At 35.7% G+C, this 21757-nt stretch overlaps 1 protein-coding gene across 1 annotated transcript in view; it reads left to right on the forward strand.

The window, feature by feature from the left end:
- KCNH7 (potassium voltage-gated channel subfamily H member 7) overlaps positions 1-21757 on the forward strand; it is a 242395-nt gene that overhangs the window by 191047 nt on the left and 29591 nt on the right. Inside the window, exons 8-10 of the mRNA XM_050899922.1 lie at positions 7140-7539; positions 8274-8473; positions 18930-19182. Of these exons, the coding sequence (XP_050755879.1) occupies positions 7140-7539; positions 8274-8473; positions 18930-19182 (853 nt within the window). The remainder of the gene's footprint in view (positions 1-7139; positions 7540-8273; positions 8474-18929; positions 19183-21757) is intronic.

Raw genomic sequence — 21757 nt, forward strand, 5'->3', positions numbered from 1 at the left:
ACAGCAAATATTTTTATGTTCACCCCAAAAGCCTGATCTGAATTCTGAGGATACCCTAGCTATCCTCAAATTATATGTAAACTTAATTAAGTATGCCTTTAAAGGTCAGTATAAAACAACTGGCACATACCTACATGCACCTTGAGAGTCTTGTGAGCATATTCAATCTTAAAAATTTCAGAAGTAGGATGAATATCAGTCATGCTTTTCTTACACTCATTTTCTTAAATTTTATATAATGGGAATGTTTTCCTGTCTCCTGTACTTCTGAAAAATTATTATAATAGTGTGGTCTAAGTCAGCAATCATAGATATCAATAGAAACGTTCCTAATCAATGGTGATATTCCTACTAATTTGAACATGAGTGTACACACTCAAGGTAAATGAGGAATCTGGAGAAACATGTAGGTAACAGCATGCAGTAGAAATAAATTTTGTTAAGGGAATGCAATAAGAAGAGAGAGAGTAACAGAAAGGACAGAGGGAACATGTTAATAGTTCTCTTACCAAAAGAGAACTTTTCTATTCAGAAGGTGACTAAAAAGCTCAGAGGTTCAAGAGGAACTTTGGTCACCTTTTGCATTCATTATCTGTGCTAGGTCTCAGTCTTTCCGCAAATTTTTTTCTGCGGTTTTGATAGCACAGACACATGAAAGACAAACATTTTGACAATGGCATTGCTTCTAACTTGGACCACGTCATTCCCCTTCAGGTGTGGTCTGCATCCCTTTCTGATCAGTGAGCACTCCTCACTGCCAAAAATTGTGTTCAGTGATTGGAAGTGTGGAACATCAAGAATTACAACAGGGACCAATTCCAAAGTTCATTGAAGGAGTGCTGTCCTGGTGTCTTTAGATTTGACCCTGAACATCATTCTTCCACACCTCCCCTGTTACAGATGTCCTTAAGAGTAAAGTGCCAGGTACTAAAGTGGTGCTAAAGTGATGCTAAAGGGATAACTTTAACATAAGATAATGTTACAGATTAGTAGCAAAAAAGTGCATTCTGGCAGGTGAGTACACAAATACAAATGTGGAACTTGGAACAGAAATTATTGGACTATGTAATGAATTTTTCAGTATTGCAGATATAAGTAAATTAATTCTTTATTCCCTCAAAACCTACTAATTGAACAGTTTCACTATCTGGAAAAACTAGTTTGTTTACCTAAGCAGCAAGGAAACTTTACAGATTATGACCAGTTCACCGTGCCATCGTGACTTCTCTCTTTCATTCATGGTATTGAATATGTCAATCACTTTTTCGAAGCTGCTACTTACTGCAGTTTTGCTTCCTACATTGCTAGCTATAATATTTCCCCAATGATCCCTTTTTCATAGTTTAGCAAGAAGAAGCAAACATAAAAATGTTAGAAAGGAGCATTTTTCATTTAATAGAATTTTTTCAGTCATAAGGGTTATCTTTTTTATGAAATAGCTCTTTTTTGTTATCTAGACATACTTCAAATAAGATCCCCTACAAACAATTGTATTGAATAGTCTTTTTATTAAACAATGTAAGCTCCAAAGAGAGCTCCTTGTGTGCTCACCCAGCTTTAAAACACCTTGATGTCAAACCAAGTCTAGAAAGGGCAGGAGATAATAATCCAAATACCACATGCAGCACTATCTGAATGCTTCTGTTTGAGCCATACTCTGTCAACCATAGGAAAGCAACAGAGTAAGACAGTTAACTTGCCAATTTCTAAAATAGGGAACTAATATAATTTTAAATTATTTTTTTCTGTTTAAGCAGACTCAACACAGAATGATTATGGCTGGTAGTAAACCATTCTCTTTTTTTGTGTGTATTGTAAATGTTAAGTGGCATCCCTGATACTTGGGAAGATAAAAATAATGTGTAGATGGAGTTTTTACTTTCTGTTCTTTTGGTAGTTTATTTTTAATCATTCCGCTCAGCTGAGGAGTCTGGGTTGGGTTTTAAATAAATAATAGTTGCAGTGGCACAGCTCCTTAAAGTACACACATAGGTGATGTGCATGTACAAGTGGAATGCTGCTTAAGATTACTAGATATTTTTAGATATATGCATTTAAAATAATGTGCTTTTTAATGTATTGATCAGCTTTTCATTTCAAAGACAGGTACATTGTAGGGAAAAATCAGATGGATATATAGATAACCAGAGTTTCTTCCCTTTCATCTAGAACCTACTGCAATAAAACATACAAACAAGCGATAGTAACAGCTTTAGCAAGAAAATTTTCATATTTATAGTCTTATTAAATTGAGGCCAGAGGGAACACTTAGCTGAAATATGCAGAAAAGCATGAAGGCTTTTGCTTTTGCTGTTTGTACAAATAATAGTGATCAGAGCTATTTTACAGAACATAATTAAAAAGCCTATCAACAGGAAAAATGCTGCCTCAGAAAATAAAAATAAATACATCATGATGTATATATCCAGCATACTCACAAAATGTAAGAGTGAACGTGTCTCCTATTCATAGCAGTAAATCAAGAAAATAGATGGGTTTTGGCTAAAATGAAGACATATAAATCAAAGTACTCTTGTTCTTCTCTTAGTTTTGACACTTCACTCCATTACACAGTGTATCTGTTAAAGCAAACTGAAAAGAAGAATTTTCACATTTCTAGAATTAGAGATTGAACCTCATAGTCCTGACTGCATATCCACTGATAGAAGCAGTACTTTAACCCCTTCCAAATTAAAATATATTTGAAAATCAAGCTCAGAAAACATCTCAGGAAGACAGTAATATAGTTTCCTGTGCTCAGTTTAGCAATTCACTTGGAAAACCTATTCCAATGAATTTCAAGTCTTTTACAGTGAAGACTGCATGGCTGATCGTACAGGCAGTCTGCCTTTGCATTAGCAACTCTGTGGACTGAGTACACTCCAGGATGATGCAGCATTAGGGCAGAGTCTTTGGAGATTATTTAGGTGGTTGGCTAGTATCAGAGAAGCATTTAGTATCAATTTTTTCTTCCCTTAATTGTTTTTCAAGATGAAGCAAAGAGGAACACCAGCACTACTTGAGCAGGCAGTTATTCGTAGACCATTTTGGCAGTCCTTTATCAACGGCAGTACCACTACCCTGCTATAAATAAGAACTTTTTGTTAGTTGAAATATTTTTGTTTAATTGCTGTTTGTACTAACATTTTCAGTATCATGATGCATACAGCATAAAGATCTTCAACAATGACACAGTGCTCAGAAGAGGCTATTAAGGTAATGGAGCATAGACTGAAAGGCCAATTCTGGCATGTATTAGAGGTTTTTCCAAGAGAGAGAAAAGATTTAACTATGCTTGATGCTATAGTACTCATATTTAATAGATTTATTTACAGGCTGGAAAAAAGGTAGAAGGTTGATGATGGTTTTAACGTAAAATGTAGATGACAGGAAATTATTGAGAAACTCAGGACCTTACAATACCAAGAAACTGGAAAGGACCCTATAGCAGATGAAATACAGTGTAAGCAAGTGCACATTAATGCACATTGGAAGAGGCAGTTTGAGCTACTCATACACATCAGTGGGTTATTTGGTTTAAAAAAGAGATAAATAAGAGATGACGTTATAGATTTATACATCAACAATAATGGATGTTATGAAGAAAGGAAAAAAAAAAAAAAATCTGGAGGAAACCTAAAGATTTGGCCATCAGTGAGAAAGTCATGAGTTGTAAATGGCTTTTTGCACAGCCAGAATACCATTTATGGAGGTAATTAATTAGGTGATACCAGCTTCCCCTTCCAATACAATAACAACTTCGGAATGATAACCTCTGCAATCAGATAGACTGATGCCCTCCTCTTTCAAATCGTGCTGTAATCAATTGCTGTCCATCAAAATAGCCCCCTGCTGTGGTCATTTTAGTATCAGGGCTTGAGAAATTGAGGGTATAAACTTATCTCACTGTTAAAGAAGAAGACTAATCATAGTTAAGGAAATGCCCCTGTAAAATATAAGGATTTGGTAAAATAAATTCAGTGACCTATACTTAGAAAATGTAGTATCAATGAACTCCTGGTTTTAGAAGGTCATTTGTTTCCCCCAGAGAGAAAATAACTGGCAAACTTCAAACTTTCTCAAGTTTCTTATTAGCAGAACTGAATAATTATTCCAAATCAACTAAGGATATCTTCTATGTGGTTACTTAGCTCGTGGAGAGAACCATGTAGGCATGAAAGAACCATTGTAGGCATGATGTATTGTTTATTTTTTGTGCTATTATTAAAGTTAAAACAGGAAAAACCCAATACACTTTTAAAAATCAAAAGGCATTTTAAAAGGCCAAATAGCACAATAACCAAACAAGGCAAAAATATCAAAATTACGTTGGCTATACTGGTTAACAAAAAGTTAAATTGGCAGATTGGAATATATAAATAGTGCAATGGAGAAATCTAAGCTGATCTTTTCCACTTTTCTCTATAATTTTGTTTATTAGTAATGAAAAAGTAAATTTGAGGAAATAGAATGTCTGTTTTGGCAGAATCTATTTTAAAATGGGTGTTACCTTAAGACCTTTATCATTTTAATAAATCTTACTAATTAAAAAAGACTTCTTCAATGTATTGTAGGGATTTTAGATTGTGAAAGTACTTAAATATGTGCTATGGTCCTAATGAATTCCAGTTTAGGCAAACAGTTAAGTGCCTTTCATAAATAGAATACTGTTTGCACTGAATATATTATAGTGGGGGAAAATGATCTTGTACCAATCTTCTACCAATCCAGATTCACAGTTTCAGTAGCTATGAGATTCCTATGTGCTTCTGGCTCACAGTAAATGTTGCTACTGAAAAAAAAAAATTAAAAAACCTAAAAATCCTGATGTGGGTATCCAGCAACTCTTGAACTTGTAATCCAGCTGACAAAGCTAGGTATGATGAAAACAGAGCAGCAAGCAATTCAGAGAAAAGGGTAGCATCTATCAGATTGCTATTTGCAGACATTAATTGTTGGCAGTGGATGGGGTAAGGTGGGTAACTGACAGAGTAGGACCTCTGCCTCCTTGGGTGCTGTGCTGAGCAAAGTATTCCAGCACACCAAGTCAATTACATTGCACGACTCATAGTTCTGACACCAAGTACTTCTGTCCCTGGCCAAGTGACTCATGGGAGGTGCACTATTACTGTGTGAAGGCTACATCTACACTGAGAAGTGGACAGCACGTAAAGGCACACCAAAACCTATGGATAGTGCTTTCCACCTCTACTGCCAGCTGTATTTTAGTGTCAAACCCTCTCCACTGTGTTAAAGAAAATTCAAACTCAGGATGAGTTTCTTGATGCTTCAAAGCATATCTAGTCTCACCCATGCTGATTTCACCCTGAAGAGATGGAGTTTGCTTGTATTATACACCTCCCGCATACTCCAAAGCTCACACTGATGCAGCATCTAAGCATGGGATTGACACTGAGGATGCATAATATTAGCAAGTCTTATCTCAAGAATGGGGTGGAACACTGTTGACATATTTTGGATTCACAATCTACCTTCTGATCTATTTATGGGGCACTATAAGAATATGTTGCCTCTTGCATGGTGTAGAGATATGACTACATTGTAGAGATATGACTACATCTGTAATGGAATGGTTCCAACAGGCCACTGAGAACAAATGTTAGCTTTTCTTAAGATTGTGCTTTTCCTTGAGGGATCATAAATATTTAAGACTGATCTACATTACAAAAAAAATGCACCTAACAGCAATATTCTCATGCTGAAACTCAGCCTAGGCATAGCTTTTTGAAGGATATGGTCTTTCAGACTGTTGAGGTCACAACCAATGAAACAGCCTTCTTTCTGTGGCAATGAGAAATTCACCCTGAAATTATTCATTTACTCAGAAAATATGAACAATATATTGAGCTGTCCACTGACAAATGCAGCCAAGAAAGCCTCTTTTTTTGTTCCAAGGGCTTTTGGATTTTACTCAGAAACATGGTAAATGCAAGGATTCAATAAAACATAAAAACCAGTCTAGTACTTGTTGAAAGAAAGCTTTAACATGACACATACTACCATCAGAGTGGTTTGTAAGGCTCGGAAAACTTTTCCAGTTAAGTGTTACATAATACACATGAATGTTAAAAAAAGGAAGAAAAAACTTATCAAAAACTTATTCAGTCTTGACATTTACTGGATACTTTAATATATGTTCAGACTTAATGGAGGGAAAAAGGTAGCTGAATTCTTTTTGAAATCAAGGAGTTACTATTTACAATGTTGTCAATCTTTTACAAGGAATTAACAAGTATGAAAATGATTTACTGATTGAAAATTGTAAATTTACATTAATAAACTTTAGATTCCTTCAAAAAGATCAGAGCCTCAAAGAGGCTGCAATGAATCATAGTGCAGGTCTGCACTAAAAAGCTTGGAATATATTCCTGGTTTATAACTGACCCTTATTTTTTTTACTGGTATAGTACTTGTATTAGTGGCTTCTACCACTACACCTGCAAGCTTCAGGATGAAAGATGTAAAAAGAAGATTAACCTGGAGTCTGGCAGCAGTAACTTTTCCATGATTTTCTATTCACAGCGGTTCATCTTCTTTTACCTGTATAAAGTGTTCTGACCATTACAAACAGGAAGAATATTTGCAGAATAAGACACTTACTCTTTGGGACATTTCTGCCCTATTCCTTCTCTCTTCTAGAACATGTGTGCCAGAGCATTGCAAGGAGTCTCTAAGTTAGGATCGAATATAATCACACAGCTTTGTTCAAACATCATAAATGCTTATTACCTACAAGGCCAGTCATATAATTATGAGTAGTTCCAATACAGACTTTATCATGCCAATACATCATTAATCTAATGGATCATTTAAGTCCATTAGGGTGGATTGAAGGGTCCAGATCAAGAATAATATTCAAAATGAAAGAGTATTCAGCAGATAGTGACAACTTCAATATATCTTAATTAAAATGTGCATTTCTTATTGTTTTCTTTAGTGTTTTTATAATTAAATTGGTAGTTTAAAGAAAATGAAATTAAGATTACATTGAAATGGGTTATACTATTGGTTTTATTGATTCCCCAAAATAATGGAATTTGCCCTGGTTTATTCATGCTGACTCTTCATGAGAGTATATTTGCTAACAGAGAAAATCAATTTCTATCTTATTTTTACAGACAACAACATTAATAGGTCTTCTGAAGACAGCTAGACTGCTGCGTTTGGTGAGGGTAGCACGGAAATTGGACAGATATTCAGAATATGGTGCTGCAGTTCTGATGCTCCTTATGTGCATATTTGCACTAATTGCACACTGGCTTGCTTGCATTTGGTATGCCATTGGAAATGTAGAAAGACCTTACTTGGCTCACAAGATTGGCTGGTTGGATTCTTTAGGAGAACAATTAGGAAAGCATTACAATAAGAGTGATGCAAGCTCTGGACCATCCATCAAGGACAAATATGTTACAGCACTTTATTTTACCTTCAGCAGTCTGACAAGTGTAGGATTTGGAAATGTGTCTCCAAACACGAACTCAGAGAAAATCTTTTCCATCTGTGTCATGTTGATTGGCTGTAAGTAGTTTTATCTTATTAATTTTTTTCTTTTTTTCTCAGTGTTTGAGCAAATGACTTAACAGTCTAAGCTAATAAAATTATAAGCATGCAGCCAGAAGGGCAAATTCCCAGGGAAAGAAATGTTATATGCGAAAATATGTTGTGACTCATGCAGTGTCAGGAAGTAGTCAAGTTGCTTGACGACTCAAAATCTGTTATCCAAACTGTCAGAAGTTTTGTGTTGTATATCAGTGTCCGTAAGCAAATCCTGTATAAGGTAGGAAGCTGAATTTTGAGTGGATTTAGGAAACCATAGCCCATTATTTTTGGATAATCATAATTATATTTTATTTGTTGGTTTAAACCCTAAACCTATAAATGTATGCATACCTTCTTAACTCTGCCCTGTGTTTTTAACTTGTACTTAACCTTAGTTCCTAGTTCTTAGTTCTACCAAAGCGCGTAAAATTAGGTGAACCTAACTTACAACACTAAATTCAGGACTACAAATCTCCAAAGATAAATATTACCAACTTGATTATGATTTAATATTTAAGCCTCATCTGCTAACTGAGTTGGTACTGATACAATCAAATCAATAAAATGCTTCAGGTAAATCAATTCCACATCTCTGAAAATGTTACTAGTCTCATCTGAGCTGTTTTACATACAAAGTACATTATAAGAACTGTTGCATCATCTGCAAAACCCAATAATATGACTTAAGTAAGTTTTGTTTCTATTTAATCCAGCATTAATGTACGCTAGCATTTTTGGAAACGTATCTGCAATAATCCAAAGACTCTACTCGGGAACTGCACGGTATCACATGCAGATGCTGCGAGTAAAGGAGTTTATACGCTTTCATCAAATCCCCAACCCTCTGCGTCAGCGACTTGAGGAATACTTCCAGCATGCATGGACATACACCAATGGCATTGACATGAACATGGTATGTTGTTCTGTTTTTCAGGCATAGATGCTGAGGAATAGATAAATGCATGAGAATTTAGAAAGAGACTGTAAGTCTTCATTATTTATGAACTGTAAAAGTACAAGCTTAAGAAGGTGGATATATAGCAATTATTGAAAACCAAGCCATTACAAGTTTGGCATCCAAACATTTAACTGCCTAGATTATTACAAACTATATCAGAAATCGAAACTCTTACTGTGTATAGGAAAGCTTGAGAACTGCAGTTGACTATTATAAGCTTAAGACAAGAAAAAAAAAATCATAGGTTTCTTATTTCAGACATAGCTGTTCCAGAAATTGGTTTGTTCTTTGGCCTGATTTTCCACTTCCAGTATCAAACAAGAGTACCTTTGTTGGTATCTACAGAGTTACTCTTCTATAAAACCTGTGGAGATCAATTCTTTTTCAAAATCCTATCATGTAATCTAGAACAGGTATGTTGGGGGTGGGTGGAAGACAGGAGCAGGCAGGTGGATTAGCTGCTCTTTTCAGAGTGAAATATTCTAATCATACGACAGTCTGAACAGTAGTTCACTTGCATTCACAACAACATAATTCTGCACTGAAAGTCAACACAGTACTACTAACCATTTAGCAATCCACAGAATCTCGTTTCTAGGAATTGGCAAGGTACAACACTCATATTTTCTGTTCTTGATAAAAAAACTGTAAACACTCCTTATATAATAATACATTATGTAGCCAGCTAAAAAGGAATAACTATCTGCTAATGAGCAAAAGTAAGCATCTATATTTCTGGCTTATTTTCTGGAGACAGCAACATTTTTTCTGAAAAGTTGACATAGGTTTGAAGACACTGGAAGCATTGCACATCTTAAGGATCTGTGAATCTGTCTCTAGAGGCATGCTTTCCAGAGGTATTCTGAGTTATAGAGACTTTGCAGAGCTCTCCATAAAGTAGGCAAGAACAAGAAAATCTATACATTTTCATAACAATTTAACTAGAAATCAACCTCCAAAATTTTGACATAAATTCAAACAGCTTCCATGTGGTATCTATACACACGTTTGTGAATGAGTGGTACACTTCTATGTGGCAAGCAGAAACAATGGTCTTGATTAAAAGTTTTTATAAAGCTGAATCACTGACAACTTGACTTTATGGTTACCATTAAGTAAAGCAGATCTTAAAAGTAAGACAGCAAATTAAATGTATTAGGCTTCACCTCCCATTTCCATGAGTGTCCCCTCCAGAGGGATATTACGCCCGACACAGGACAAGGATACTTGCATAAACCTCTGCCGGGGATTACTGCAGTGGAAGGCAGCATCAGTAGCTTCATCCTGCATGGCACTGAATGGCCCTAATTCCCTCTGGTGGCAATGGGATTGTGGGGTACTCAGCACTTTGCAAGATCAGGCCCTTAAACTGCAGGCGGGTGCAGCCTAAGCCTAAAGTAGCTCATTGAATTATTTCTGAAGATATTACAAAATCATGTACGCCTTAACTAATTCATTACCACTAATGGATGTACTAAGAACACCTGTTTCACATGAAATAGTAATTAAAACTGGATGTTGTCAGGTTAAACTTTGCATAATGCAGGAACTGGTTTACTGGAATTAGTCTTGGATTTGTCATTAATGTGAAATACTAACTAAATGGATTAAACGGCCCATATTCTGCAATATGATTGTGAGGCAGTATGGAGGCTTTGTTTTAAATAAAATGTGAAAAAAACCAAATTTAGTATCTTGTTTTGTTATATTTTATTTCTTATTCTGTTCACAATTCTATCCCTCAAATTTTACGGCAATCGCTTAATTCTCTTAAAAAGTGAGTTTGAATATATTACACTTAGTGCAAAGATAATATAAGAATTGTGTGATTTATGTTGTACTTATGAAAGATTTATCTCTTTCCTGTCTGCTTCATACCTAAATACATGGAATAACACCACCCACTGGTAAGAGCAGGAGGTATTTATATCAAATTTAATTCCAGTATAAAGTGTGGAGAATATCCATGTTATCTGTCGGGTTTAGAGCTTGTTCAATGCTTTCTAATTTTAATTGTAACTTTTTGCATGATGAAAGGGTAGATAGCAAAGGGAAATAATCCAAGTAGAATCAGATGTGGGGCAAAATGGTTACTAAAAATTAGACATTAAGAAATGCTAATCTAACCACATTTATTAATCACTGTTTTACCCCACAACTCAAATTATGCTTCTCTGCCCAAAAAAGGTCATGTGCATATTGGTTTGCATTAGATAGTTGCTCTGTAGGAATGTCACTCTGACAAAGTTGCCATGCTGATCATTCTGCATTTTCCTTTGCGTGAACGCTCTTAGTTCAAACCATATATGCATGTTAGCACAAGCACCAATGAAGTTTTCTTGGCTATAAGCCATGTGCATATGAGATGGACTTGCATGTGGTATTAACTTAATTTTGCATGAAATACTTGCATTTACACACCAAAGGGCTAATACTGTCCTCAGACAAATGTGTTTGACGCCTGTCAATATTTACTGGGAGTTTTTTGCAAATATCTGAAGGCAGAATTTGATCCAATGTCTTTCTTTTTCCTTTCATGACTGAAAACTGAATAAAATTCAGAAGTTCAGTCCTCTTTCTCCTTTGAAATATGAAATGCATGAATAATTTACATTTATATATATATATGTACATGCAATGTATACACACACATACACATATATATATATAAAAAATATTAGAGCATATGTTTCAAAAGATGCTTTTAATTATCATCAGTAATATACTTAAGAATTCAGGAAAAGTGAAACAAAAAACCAACTTTTAACCTCAGGAATAATACTACTCTAAGACTAGATAAACTTGATTTCCTAAATAAAATCCTACACTTTATATTGAAAACTAGAAGATAATACTTTATGCTCATTTGAAATGGCTAAACTTGAAATTAGCTTTAAAGATCTGCAGGTGAAATATGCTGAGCACATTGTTTATTTTTTCATTTGTTCCCCTCTGCTTCATTTCTACATCTCTTTGATTATGTTTCATTGCATAACGTATTTTGATAAAAACAGTTCACATAATTATGCATGGACTGGATAAACAGGATTTGGGATTTATTTTAATCTGGATAAAAATCTTGAGTCTATAGAATAAGTATAATTTAAATCATATCCCTGTGGTATACACTGGCAAAGTTAAATTACAAAAAAATTATTTACAGTGTATATTGTTTCATGATGTCACCAGTCCCAAAGATTCAAAGATACTATTTTTATTTTTTAAACTATCTTGTTCTGTTTTTCCTAAACTCTCTTTGCCTCCTTTTCCCCCCTTCATTCCAATGTTATCAGTCCAGCACTGATAATAGCATGCTTGTGATGCTTACCCTAAAAAGATGACATATTTAGTGTTTAAGATCCTTTTTTAAGTTATGCATGTATTTTTAACAATCCTCCCCCCTCTTCTTTCCATGGATCTTCTGTGCATCAGAATAGCTTTATTGGTTTATTTTACCTTTAAAAAGAGTTCAAAGAAGTAAATAAGTAGGACAAGCTTTGGGAAGTGTTTAGCCAAATGTACACGTTAATTAAAATTTTGGATGTGGGACAGATGCCTTTTTATTTTGGGTTTTACCCAGTACCACGAAAGGAGAGAGCAAGTCAGAATTTTTATGCATAAATTTATGGAACCTTCTCCTGCAAGCATCCAAGCAAATGGTCGATTTTACACATGTGATAAGTTGTCTTGGCCACAGTGATCATGCAAGTACAGCAGAGCACACACCTATCTTGAAGGTTCAGAACCAGCAATGCTACTGTATCAAATAAAGGGCAGGTTCACCATTGCTTTGGTAAGGCTTCTTTTGTGAAAAATTGGCCACTGGTCACTGGATGACACCACTACATTTGTTATTCTTGCTTTTCCTCCCGCTGTGACCACTTCTCATGACAAAAACATTTCTACCAATAGACCTATTGCCAGTAATATCTTTGAACCAGAGAATTAGAAAAGTAAATTAACATTTCAAAAATAGCAAGGAGAAGTTCCTTATACCATCAGAAGAGTAATCCAAATTAGAAGTGTTTGGAACAAAAACTAGTAGTAATTGGTTAAACAGAAGGAATATGTAATCATGGTGGAACGTGGTACTGCTATTTGTCTATATGTCGTAATGGAAATCATAAGACATATAAGCCTATCAGAAAGTACCTCAGATATGATTAGCTGTAAAGCTGTTCTTTCATTTTCTATAACAAGACCACTTAAAAAACATGAATGTCTACATTTAATTGAGTTACAGAAAAGAAGACCTAATAGAAAAAAAAAACTTTCAAAAATGTCAATCTATTTGCAAAGCGATCCTTTATCAGTTTCTCACTGCATTGTATTTTGTGGTCTAACGTCTCAAAAACAAGAGCAATTGTCAATTTTCCAACTATCATTGTATTTTTGGAAAGACATGGATCTGGTCAGCTTCCAGCTTCCACAGACATTAAACTTTTCTGTTGATAAGGGAGTCAACAGTCTAAGAAACTGAAATCGTTTTCTGTCCTCCTCACCCAGCAGTGTATCATATCTCAGAGATCACCTTTCAGATGTATTCAGAAACTGTAATAAGATTATAGATGAAGAATGATCCACTGCAGCTCCAGTAATTTCAACATTAAAATGTCACACAAATCTGTGCCATGGCAATGACTGAAAGCAAAGGATCCTAATTCTTGATAAGGTTGTCAGACTTCAAATCTCATTGAAAGGCGAATTAGCTCATCATCACACTCTGCTTCTCTTCTCTCTCAACTGTTGTAAGGACCTCCTTCATATCCTACAAAAAAAAAAAAAAAAATCTGACTCTGCAACATTTTTCTGTATGAAGAGGAATCATCAGAAATAATGTTTATTCTGTGTGGAGCCCAAGAGCTGCTGGAGCAGAATTATTGCCGCCTGTGACCTTGTTCATTCTTTTCTAAATGGTGAAAGCCCTTGGAAAAGTTTTGGCCTTCTGCTTATAGAAATAGTTAATTTCTGTAAATAACTATCACAGAAATAGTAAATTCTAAGTTCTTTCTAGAAACAGAACTAGGTTGAATTACAGAAACGTTTAGCCTAGATGAAGATGTTATTAAGATCTGAGAGTCAAATATTTGTGACAGAACTAAATCCTGCACTACTCTTTCCATCAGAGGGAACAGCTACTGGGGGGCAGAGATCCTAGTTAAAAATCTATGCAGTGTGATTTGTGCAGCTAAAGAGTCTCAGAATAGTGCTAAAATTAGGTGGCAGAAAGATAAAAATTAAAGACATAGGTTATTTCATCAAATATGTGAATTACTATGAATTAATTTCACTCATTCTTATAGAACAAACTAAGACAGACAAAAAGTTAATTTTTAATATAAATCCCCACTAGAGTGAACCCTCCAAAGCATGGGGTTTGCTCCCTGTAATTAGTTCAAAATTTATTATTCAAATTGTTCGAGAACTTTATTCAGCATTTAGTGATGCCAATGCCAACTTATCCTGAGAGCTATATTATGCAGATGAGATCCAAATAGAGATTAAGTATGTGTAGTCTACAACACAAAGTATATTTATTCCTGCCTCTTTGTACCTTCAGCTGCTCAATTTTTTTGCTGGGTTAGTTTTTGCAAGGATCAGTTTCTCAAACCACTTCGTCAGGAGAGATCAAGACAGGGCAGGAATAAACAGATAACGTGGGGAAGGACTAGAATTCCTCTTTCAGTTTATGCCAGCTTAAATTGTCAGATGAACGTGAGGGGTTACCTCTATCTTTCCCTCTATATGCTGCATACTTGCCACTCATAAATAAGTCTGACTGATTCTAGGACAAGAAAGCCTTAGTCAAAATGAGTTTCAACACACCCCAAACAGACCCATAACACTCAAGAGCCCTCTTGTGCTCTCTTCAACTGCTGCCTGGCATTTAATGTTTGATCCCACCTATATTTCAACAGAGAAAATGTATGACAAGATTATGTGCAGAATTAAAGGAAAATCTTTGACTGCCAGACTGCAGGGACTGGAGCATCTCTCATACTAGGAAAGGCTGAGAGAGCTGGGACTGTTCAGCCTGAAGGAGTGAAGGCTCACGGGGGATCTCATCAATGTGAACAAATACCTGAAGGGAGAGTGTAAAGAAGATGGAACCAGGCTCTTTTCTTTGGTGGAGCCACCAGTGGCTGCCAGCCACTCTGGTCCTAGTGACAAGACCAGAGTCGATCGGCACAAACTGAAACAGGAGGTTCCGTCCAAACATCAGAAAACACTTTTTTACTGTGAGGATGACTGAGCGCTGGCACAAGTTGCTCAGAGAGCTTGTGAGTCTCCACCCCTGGAGATATTCAAAAGCCACCTGGACATCATCCTGGGCTACCAGCTCTAAGTAGCCCTGCTTGAGCAGGGAGGTTGGACAAGATGACCTCCAGAGGTCCCTTCCAACCTCAACCATTCTGTGATTCTGTTGGTATAGAATGTGATATTTCCATGTTTAATGACAAATATTGTAGCTAATATCCTGATTTGCTTCGGCTTGGATGCTTTCCAAATATTTTCTGTGGGACAGATGTCAATACCTGTTCCAGAACTGAGGATAGAAAATCTAAAAATTGTCATGAATCTTATCATTTATCCAAACAAAACAAAGTTATCATTGCCCCAAACATTTGCTAGTTGTCTGAGGTTAGGGCACATAAATGTCTCCAATTCTGTTGTCACAAAGGTGTCTGATACATGTATGAGTGATACTTTGTTGTCATCTGGAAAGAGAAGTTAATGAAGCTGGACTCCCTTTCCGCTTACGAAAGACCACATTCTTCAAGGCAATATGAGTCATGTCCCTACTATCCTCACTAAACTTCAATCATTTACTCCATGTAAAATGTTTTACTTCTCTCTGAATGACACTTTCCTCCTCCCTAAGCATGCCAAGTAGATAAACCAATGTTATTTGATGTGGAATAAGTTTTATTCCAGACAAGAAGAGACAACTGAACTTGGACTTGATAACTATCAATGAGAGACAACTGGAGCCTATGGTCACAGCATCATCAGTGTTTTTCCTTTTTTTTTTTTTTTTTTTTTTGAGGGGGGGAGGGTTGAGGCTGATTTTATATCTTGTTACATGTCTTTTTTAGAAGATCTGTGTCTCTTGAATTATGCATGAGTTCTGATTCTAAACATGATTCTAACCATGAGAATCCAAGATTTTTCTCACCAGGGCTCGATGGAATCACTATTGAGGAGATATTGAGTGTAACAATAGAAACATGTCATGAAAGAACGGAGCAATTGAAACCCAAACCTGTATTCAAATGATTCATTAATTTTGGATTTGTCATTGAGAATAATGCTATTTAAAGAACAATTCTAGCTTTACCACTTTCAAAGTTTTATTTTGAAAAAGATTTTATTTTTGCATTAGCTAGTCCTGAATTCATATAATTTCAAGATTATTGTGGCTTTTCGTTGTTTAGAAAAGTGTATTTTAAATTTTTCTTGTCACATTGGAGCATGACTTAAATGTGTTTAAAGACTCCAAAAGCTCACAACAAATGAAAAGAAGTGCAATATTTAGAGTTTTATTATTTTTAAGCTAATCTCATTATTTTGAAGACTGCATGGATGATTTTCTAATATTTAGAGTTGTCAGTATGTGTACACATAATGTATTGATGTTGATTGCCACATTATAAGAACATAATTTTCAATACAATTGTTCCTGCTCTATACGGACAATCAAAGATTTCTGTGAGAATCAGATACTTCCTTATTAACACAAGCTAAAAATTGATGAAGAAAAAATATTTTCTCAAAGTAATGAAAATCTGAATATTAGGAATGTACACGGAGGCTTGGGTTGGCAAGATGTTGTCTGTACTGCACAACATAAAACCTAGTTTGGAAACATCAAATTCTTTATAGTGTCAGCTACTGGACTTGGATTAAATACCTCACTACATACAATGTGCATGATATGGTAAGCTCCTTTTAGTAATGTAGTATATAGCAATGTTTTAACAAATTTATCTTCAAATCAGCTTCTTTCTTGCATTTCTAAACTTGTGTTAGTGGAGTAATCTCCAAAACGTCATTGGAAATCAATGTTATTTGGGCACCTGTCTTCCTTCTAGACATTCGACAATTGTGACATTAAAGAGTAAATGTTCTTCCTCTCTGACATACTAGAACTATTTTAGAGTGTAAGCTCCATGGGGCAGGGACTTTTTAACCACAGATACTCGAACAGAGGCTAGTATCTTTCAGATGTTATTGGCATATAAATAACTATTAACCAATATCCAATGATTTTAGAACAGTTTCATGTTACATATAAATTAATTATCAAAATAATTGTTTCTTTGAAGAAATACCCAAAGTATCTTCAGAAATATAAACTGACACACATGGTCTGCATGGTTTTTGCTTAATGGTAAAGTACAATCCCTTGATAAATGAGATAAACAGAAGCTGATGTGAAAAATGAATACAATTTATCCTAAGGCTGTGCTCCTGACTTTCTAACAATTCAAACACCTTTTCCTGTAAGTACCTCTGAATTGAAAATATATTTCCTATTTTGCATCCTATAAAAAATGGAGCTCTTCTAAATTATGTTCAGATAGACATATAGCAAAAGAATTAATTCAAAATAGGTCTTTTTTACTCACATGACTAGAGAACAATTTCAAAATAAACACCTGCAATTTTTCTCCACCTGTATCATTGACATATTTGGTTATCAGTTTCTCAGTATCATTCAGTAAATAAGTTGCTACAACCCACAATATATTTATTTCAATATAATTACATTAAAATAAAAAGAGTAATTGCATACTAAGTTATTTCTAGTGGTGTGATAGATACTGAAAACAGAGTGGCACCACAGAAGCTTTTCATTTATTATATTTTCTTTTGCTTACTGTTGTTGAATGCTGGCTTTTTCTGAGGATGTATAAATTTCATGTGGTAATGCCCTATAGCTCATAAATTTTTTGTATATATGTGTGTTAAAACATTCTGTTTGTTATTTCACAGCATTGATTTCCATTAGCAATCATAGAAACATTTCAACTCAGTTAAAGGTACTAATATTTCATTTGTAAATCATAGCTTGGCTTGTGTGGACAGAAGCCTCATATCAGAAATGTGTTCATCTTCTCCGTTAGTAAGGGATATGAGCTGTGAATATCTTTATGCAATAAGACTGAGTGCACAGACCTTTATTGTGCTGAAGTAAGAATTAATATAGCAACAAGTGAATGCATTTTGTATAATTTTTTTTTTTTTTCTGTGCAGGAATATTTATGTGTTTGTAGAAAAACAGTGCAGAGGATAAACAGCAATGAATTAATAGACTGTTCTAATAACAAAAAGACACATCCTGTTCACATATTCATAAGACTAGTAGCATCAGTTCATGTTTTGTCCTTAGACATATGCAACAGATGTAGCCGGTCCCAGGGAAAGCGTATGACCCATTAACATCATTGACAGCAGATAACAGGATTTAACGGAAAGAAAGGGTCGTGCATAATAATGTCTCAGGCCCATTCCTTAACACAGGGGGCAGAGTCACAAGGCGGGCAGTACTTCCATAGAAGTCAGTAGCAGAAACGTTTATTGATTCTAAAAGAATCAGAGGCAATATGTTCCTAGACAATTTAGAAAAGCTCACACATAATGACCACATTGTAAGCAGCTCACTTTTTTTCTTCTAAACAAAATTAACATATTACCATGGTACCCAGGAGGAATCCCATGGTTCTACTTCAGGCAAACTCCCATTGTTCTGACTAAGAGATGAGCAAGGACCATAGCAACTAGCCCTATGGTTTGCTGAACTAATCATCTGCCTATGTAAATCTGTATAACGTCATTGTTTCAGTGGCACACATTGCTTTTTCTGATAAAAATCTAAGTCCTACACTTACAAGCAGAATATATTGAACATGAAAATCCCATTAAAATGTCCTCTCCCTGAAAAGTATCTGATCTTGTTCAGATTGCTCTCATTTTATAAATGTCATGATTATTTCAGCAAAAACCTCTCATATTAAATGCAGTACTTTTATAATTGATAAAAAGGAAATAGACATGTTAGTCCGAATAGGTGAAATTCAGTCAAGACTCTCCCTTTAGCTGTCTTATTTGTTATTTTACTGCAGTATATTCATTCATTCAACTTGATACCATTTCTGGCAATGAAAGAAATCTTAATAATGAATTTTGTAACCACTACATACAGTAGTATGTACATTAGTATTCACATTATATAAGCTTTGCAATATAGATTACACTATGAACTTGTTGAATTGTAATGCTATGACAGCTCTTAGGGCCACTTCTATTTGTATGTCACTTCTTTCTTTCTGTCCAGGAGGAAAACATAAAAATTATATAAAGCAACTTTCATAGCATTCACATGAAATCCTTATGCTTGTCTTTCCAGGTCCTGAAGGGGTTTCCAGAATGCTTACAAGCTGACATTTGTCTGCACCTCAATCAAAATTTGCTTCAGAATTGCAAAGCTTTCCGGGGAGCCAGTAAAGGCTGTCTTCGAGCTTTGGCTATGAAATTTAAGACAACACATGCACCTCCTGGAGACACTTTAGTGCACTGTGGAGATGTTCTCACTGCTCTTTACTTTGTGTCAAGAGGCTCCATTGAAATCCTTAAGAGTGACATTGTTGTAGCCATTCTTGGTAAGTAGATTACTACAAGGCATGTTAAAAGAGTCAGGGGATTGAAAAGAAATATCCATTGTTGTTCCTGGGGAAGGAAATTTGTAAATGTTTTACTCACTGTTATTTAAAATCAAGCAGAGAAATAATTTGTTTAAGGAGCAAAGTCTACATTACTGCAATAATTCATGTGCACCAAAGAGCCCATGTCCTTGGATGTCTAAAATATAAGAGCAGGAGTGAGTCAGATTTATCCCTACGTAAGTGGTAAACTGCAAGTTGAGGCAAGCAGATATCGAACTACTCCAGTTCTGATCATGCTGCAAGAACCAAAGTCAAGGATACCCTTTTCTTGAACAGTGTATGAGGGTACTGAGACACATAGACCTCCTATATGCTAACTGGAGAAAAACATGCATCTACTTCAGGCATTCACAATGTCTTCTAGAGATTTTCAGAAATGTCTGCTTCTGCCCACTAAGGGTATAGAAAAGGAAGAGAATAACAGATTAATCTGATCTAGATTGATACTCAAGTGTAGTAACACCAGTGTTTCCCCTATATTTCTTATTAACACGTTCTTGTTTGTATAGCATGGAGAGCTACTTGTTTTCTTTCCCAATGAAGATGGCTCAAAGCAATCCAGCTAGGAGCTCACCTGCAGCTGGTGATGGCTTTTATGTGGAACCAGTAAGACTTCATTAGCTACAGCAATTTTAAAAGTAAAACTCTAAAACTCTACCTAAACAAGATTACTGATTTGTTTCTCCAATTTAATATCAGGTAATAAGAACGCAAAGAATAATTGAGTAGATGAGTTGTGCTGTATGGAAACCTACACCAGCTATAACACCATTCATATGTTCTCCTTTCTGTTTATCATCCACTGTAGGGATTTACAGCCAGAAAAGTAGCTGAAGCAAAATGTGGACTGGTAGCAGTATGTTGCTATTAATCCACTTGTGACTGATTATTCTGCCAGTACTTTGCAGGGTGGATACGTGAGCAGAAGTACAAAGGTGTGCCTACAGCAATCCTTCCCTAGGTTTAGGTGGTATTATCAAGATAATTTGTCATCTCATGCTGTTGCACCTCATCAGCTGGGCCAGCTTTAGTCACGTGCAAAGTAGGGAGCATGCAAGTATAACACTGTGAGGTGTTTACTTACCTGTGTGAGTGTCTTCCCCTGATTATGAACAGTAGTGTGGTTCATCGAGGATTTCATCTCTTACATCAAAAACATGTAAATTTCTATAGCACTCACAATCAAGAAAAACTAACAAGTTTAAGAACTCATTAATTTCTTCCTGGACCAAAGACGCAGACTGGTTGAGTTTTGCATGTCATGCACATCAGATCCCTGTGCTCTCACACTGCAGCAGAAATCCAGATATTTGCAGGGCAATGCCACTATATCTCTTCCAGCCTACAGCTCCTCACACCAGGGGCCACAGTTTGGAGCCCCGCTCTCCCAGGGGATGGTGGTCCAGACAGAAAGAGAGACAGTTGGGCACAACTGCAGCTGAAAGGAACTGCTCTGTGGGCCCACATCTGTTGCATGGCCCATGAGGCAGGAGCCTGCCTGATAGCTGGCTCCAGTCAATGAGTCTGTGGTATCTTGAAGAATCTGCTAAAAAAGAATAGAAGATGATACAAATGAAAATTACTCTGCAATGAAATCACATAGAAACCTAACAAAGATTGTCAATACTTAGCCAAACATTTCTAGTTAATTCCTCTTTCTGAAAAACCTACACACAGAAATGGACATAAAAAACACTCAACGCTTTGTCCTCTGGGCTTGAAAAGACTTCAGTCCAACAGAGGTAGCATGGATGAAGTTTCCACCCTCAACAAGTATTGCAACTTCATCACAGAAATCGAAGAGTTCTGAGAAATGTTGATTTTGTCCCCCAGTTTTCCTCAACTCGTCAGCACTGTCTGATGCTGCTGAGTAAGATCTGATCAGTACTGACCTGACAACAGTAATTCTGTGTCATATCCTTAGAAAATATGATGGCTGTGGACCTCATAGAATCTACCACCTCTTTCAGCTTTGCAGGCAAGATATAAAAATACTGCAATCATGTCAAGTCATATTGCAGAGAAGGTACTATATGCCTTGAATAGGGACCTCTGCATTCATAAACATTAAGGCCAGAAGGACTATTAGATTATATTGGCTAACCTCTGTTATATCACTGATTCCTGTTACATTTCGTACCTTTAACTATCTGTTGTGTCTAATGAACTGAGTTTGATGAAAGAAAAGCAACGAGTTTTGATCTGAAGACATAACAAGATGAAAAAGTGATCACTTTTCTCGGCAGTTTATTTCCATAGCTAACCATTTTTATTGTTAAAAATGTGTGCTTCATTTCCAGTATAAAATTATCTTGCCTCAATTTCTTTCCATTGGTTCTTGTTATGCATTCCTTGTTATATTCCAGAGGCATTTAGTACCGAGTAATTTTTCCTCTCTATAAGGATATATGCAATATAATCAGGTTACCTCTTAATCATCCTGTTGATAAGCTAAACAGACTGTGTTCTATAAGATCCTCACTGTAAATCAGCCCTTAAGTTATTTTTTGCA

The sequence above is a fragment of the Gymnogyps californianus genome, chromosome 7 (assembly GCF_018139145.2).
Source record: "Gymnogyps californianus isolate 813 chromosome 7, ASM1813914v2, whole genome shotgun sequence".
Classification (NCBI taxonomy): domain Eukaryota; kingdom Metazoa; phylum Chordata; class Aves; order Accipitriformes; family Cathartidae; genus Gymnogyps; species Gymnogyps californianus.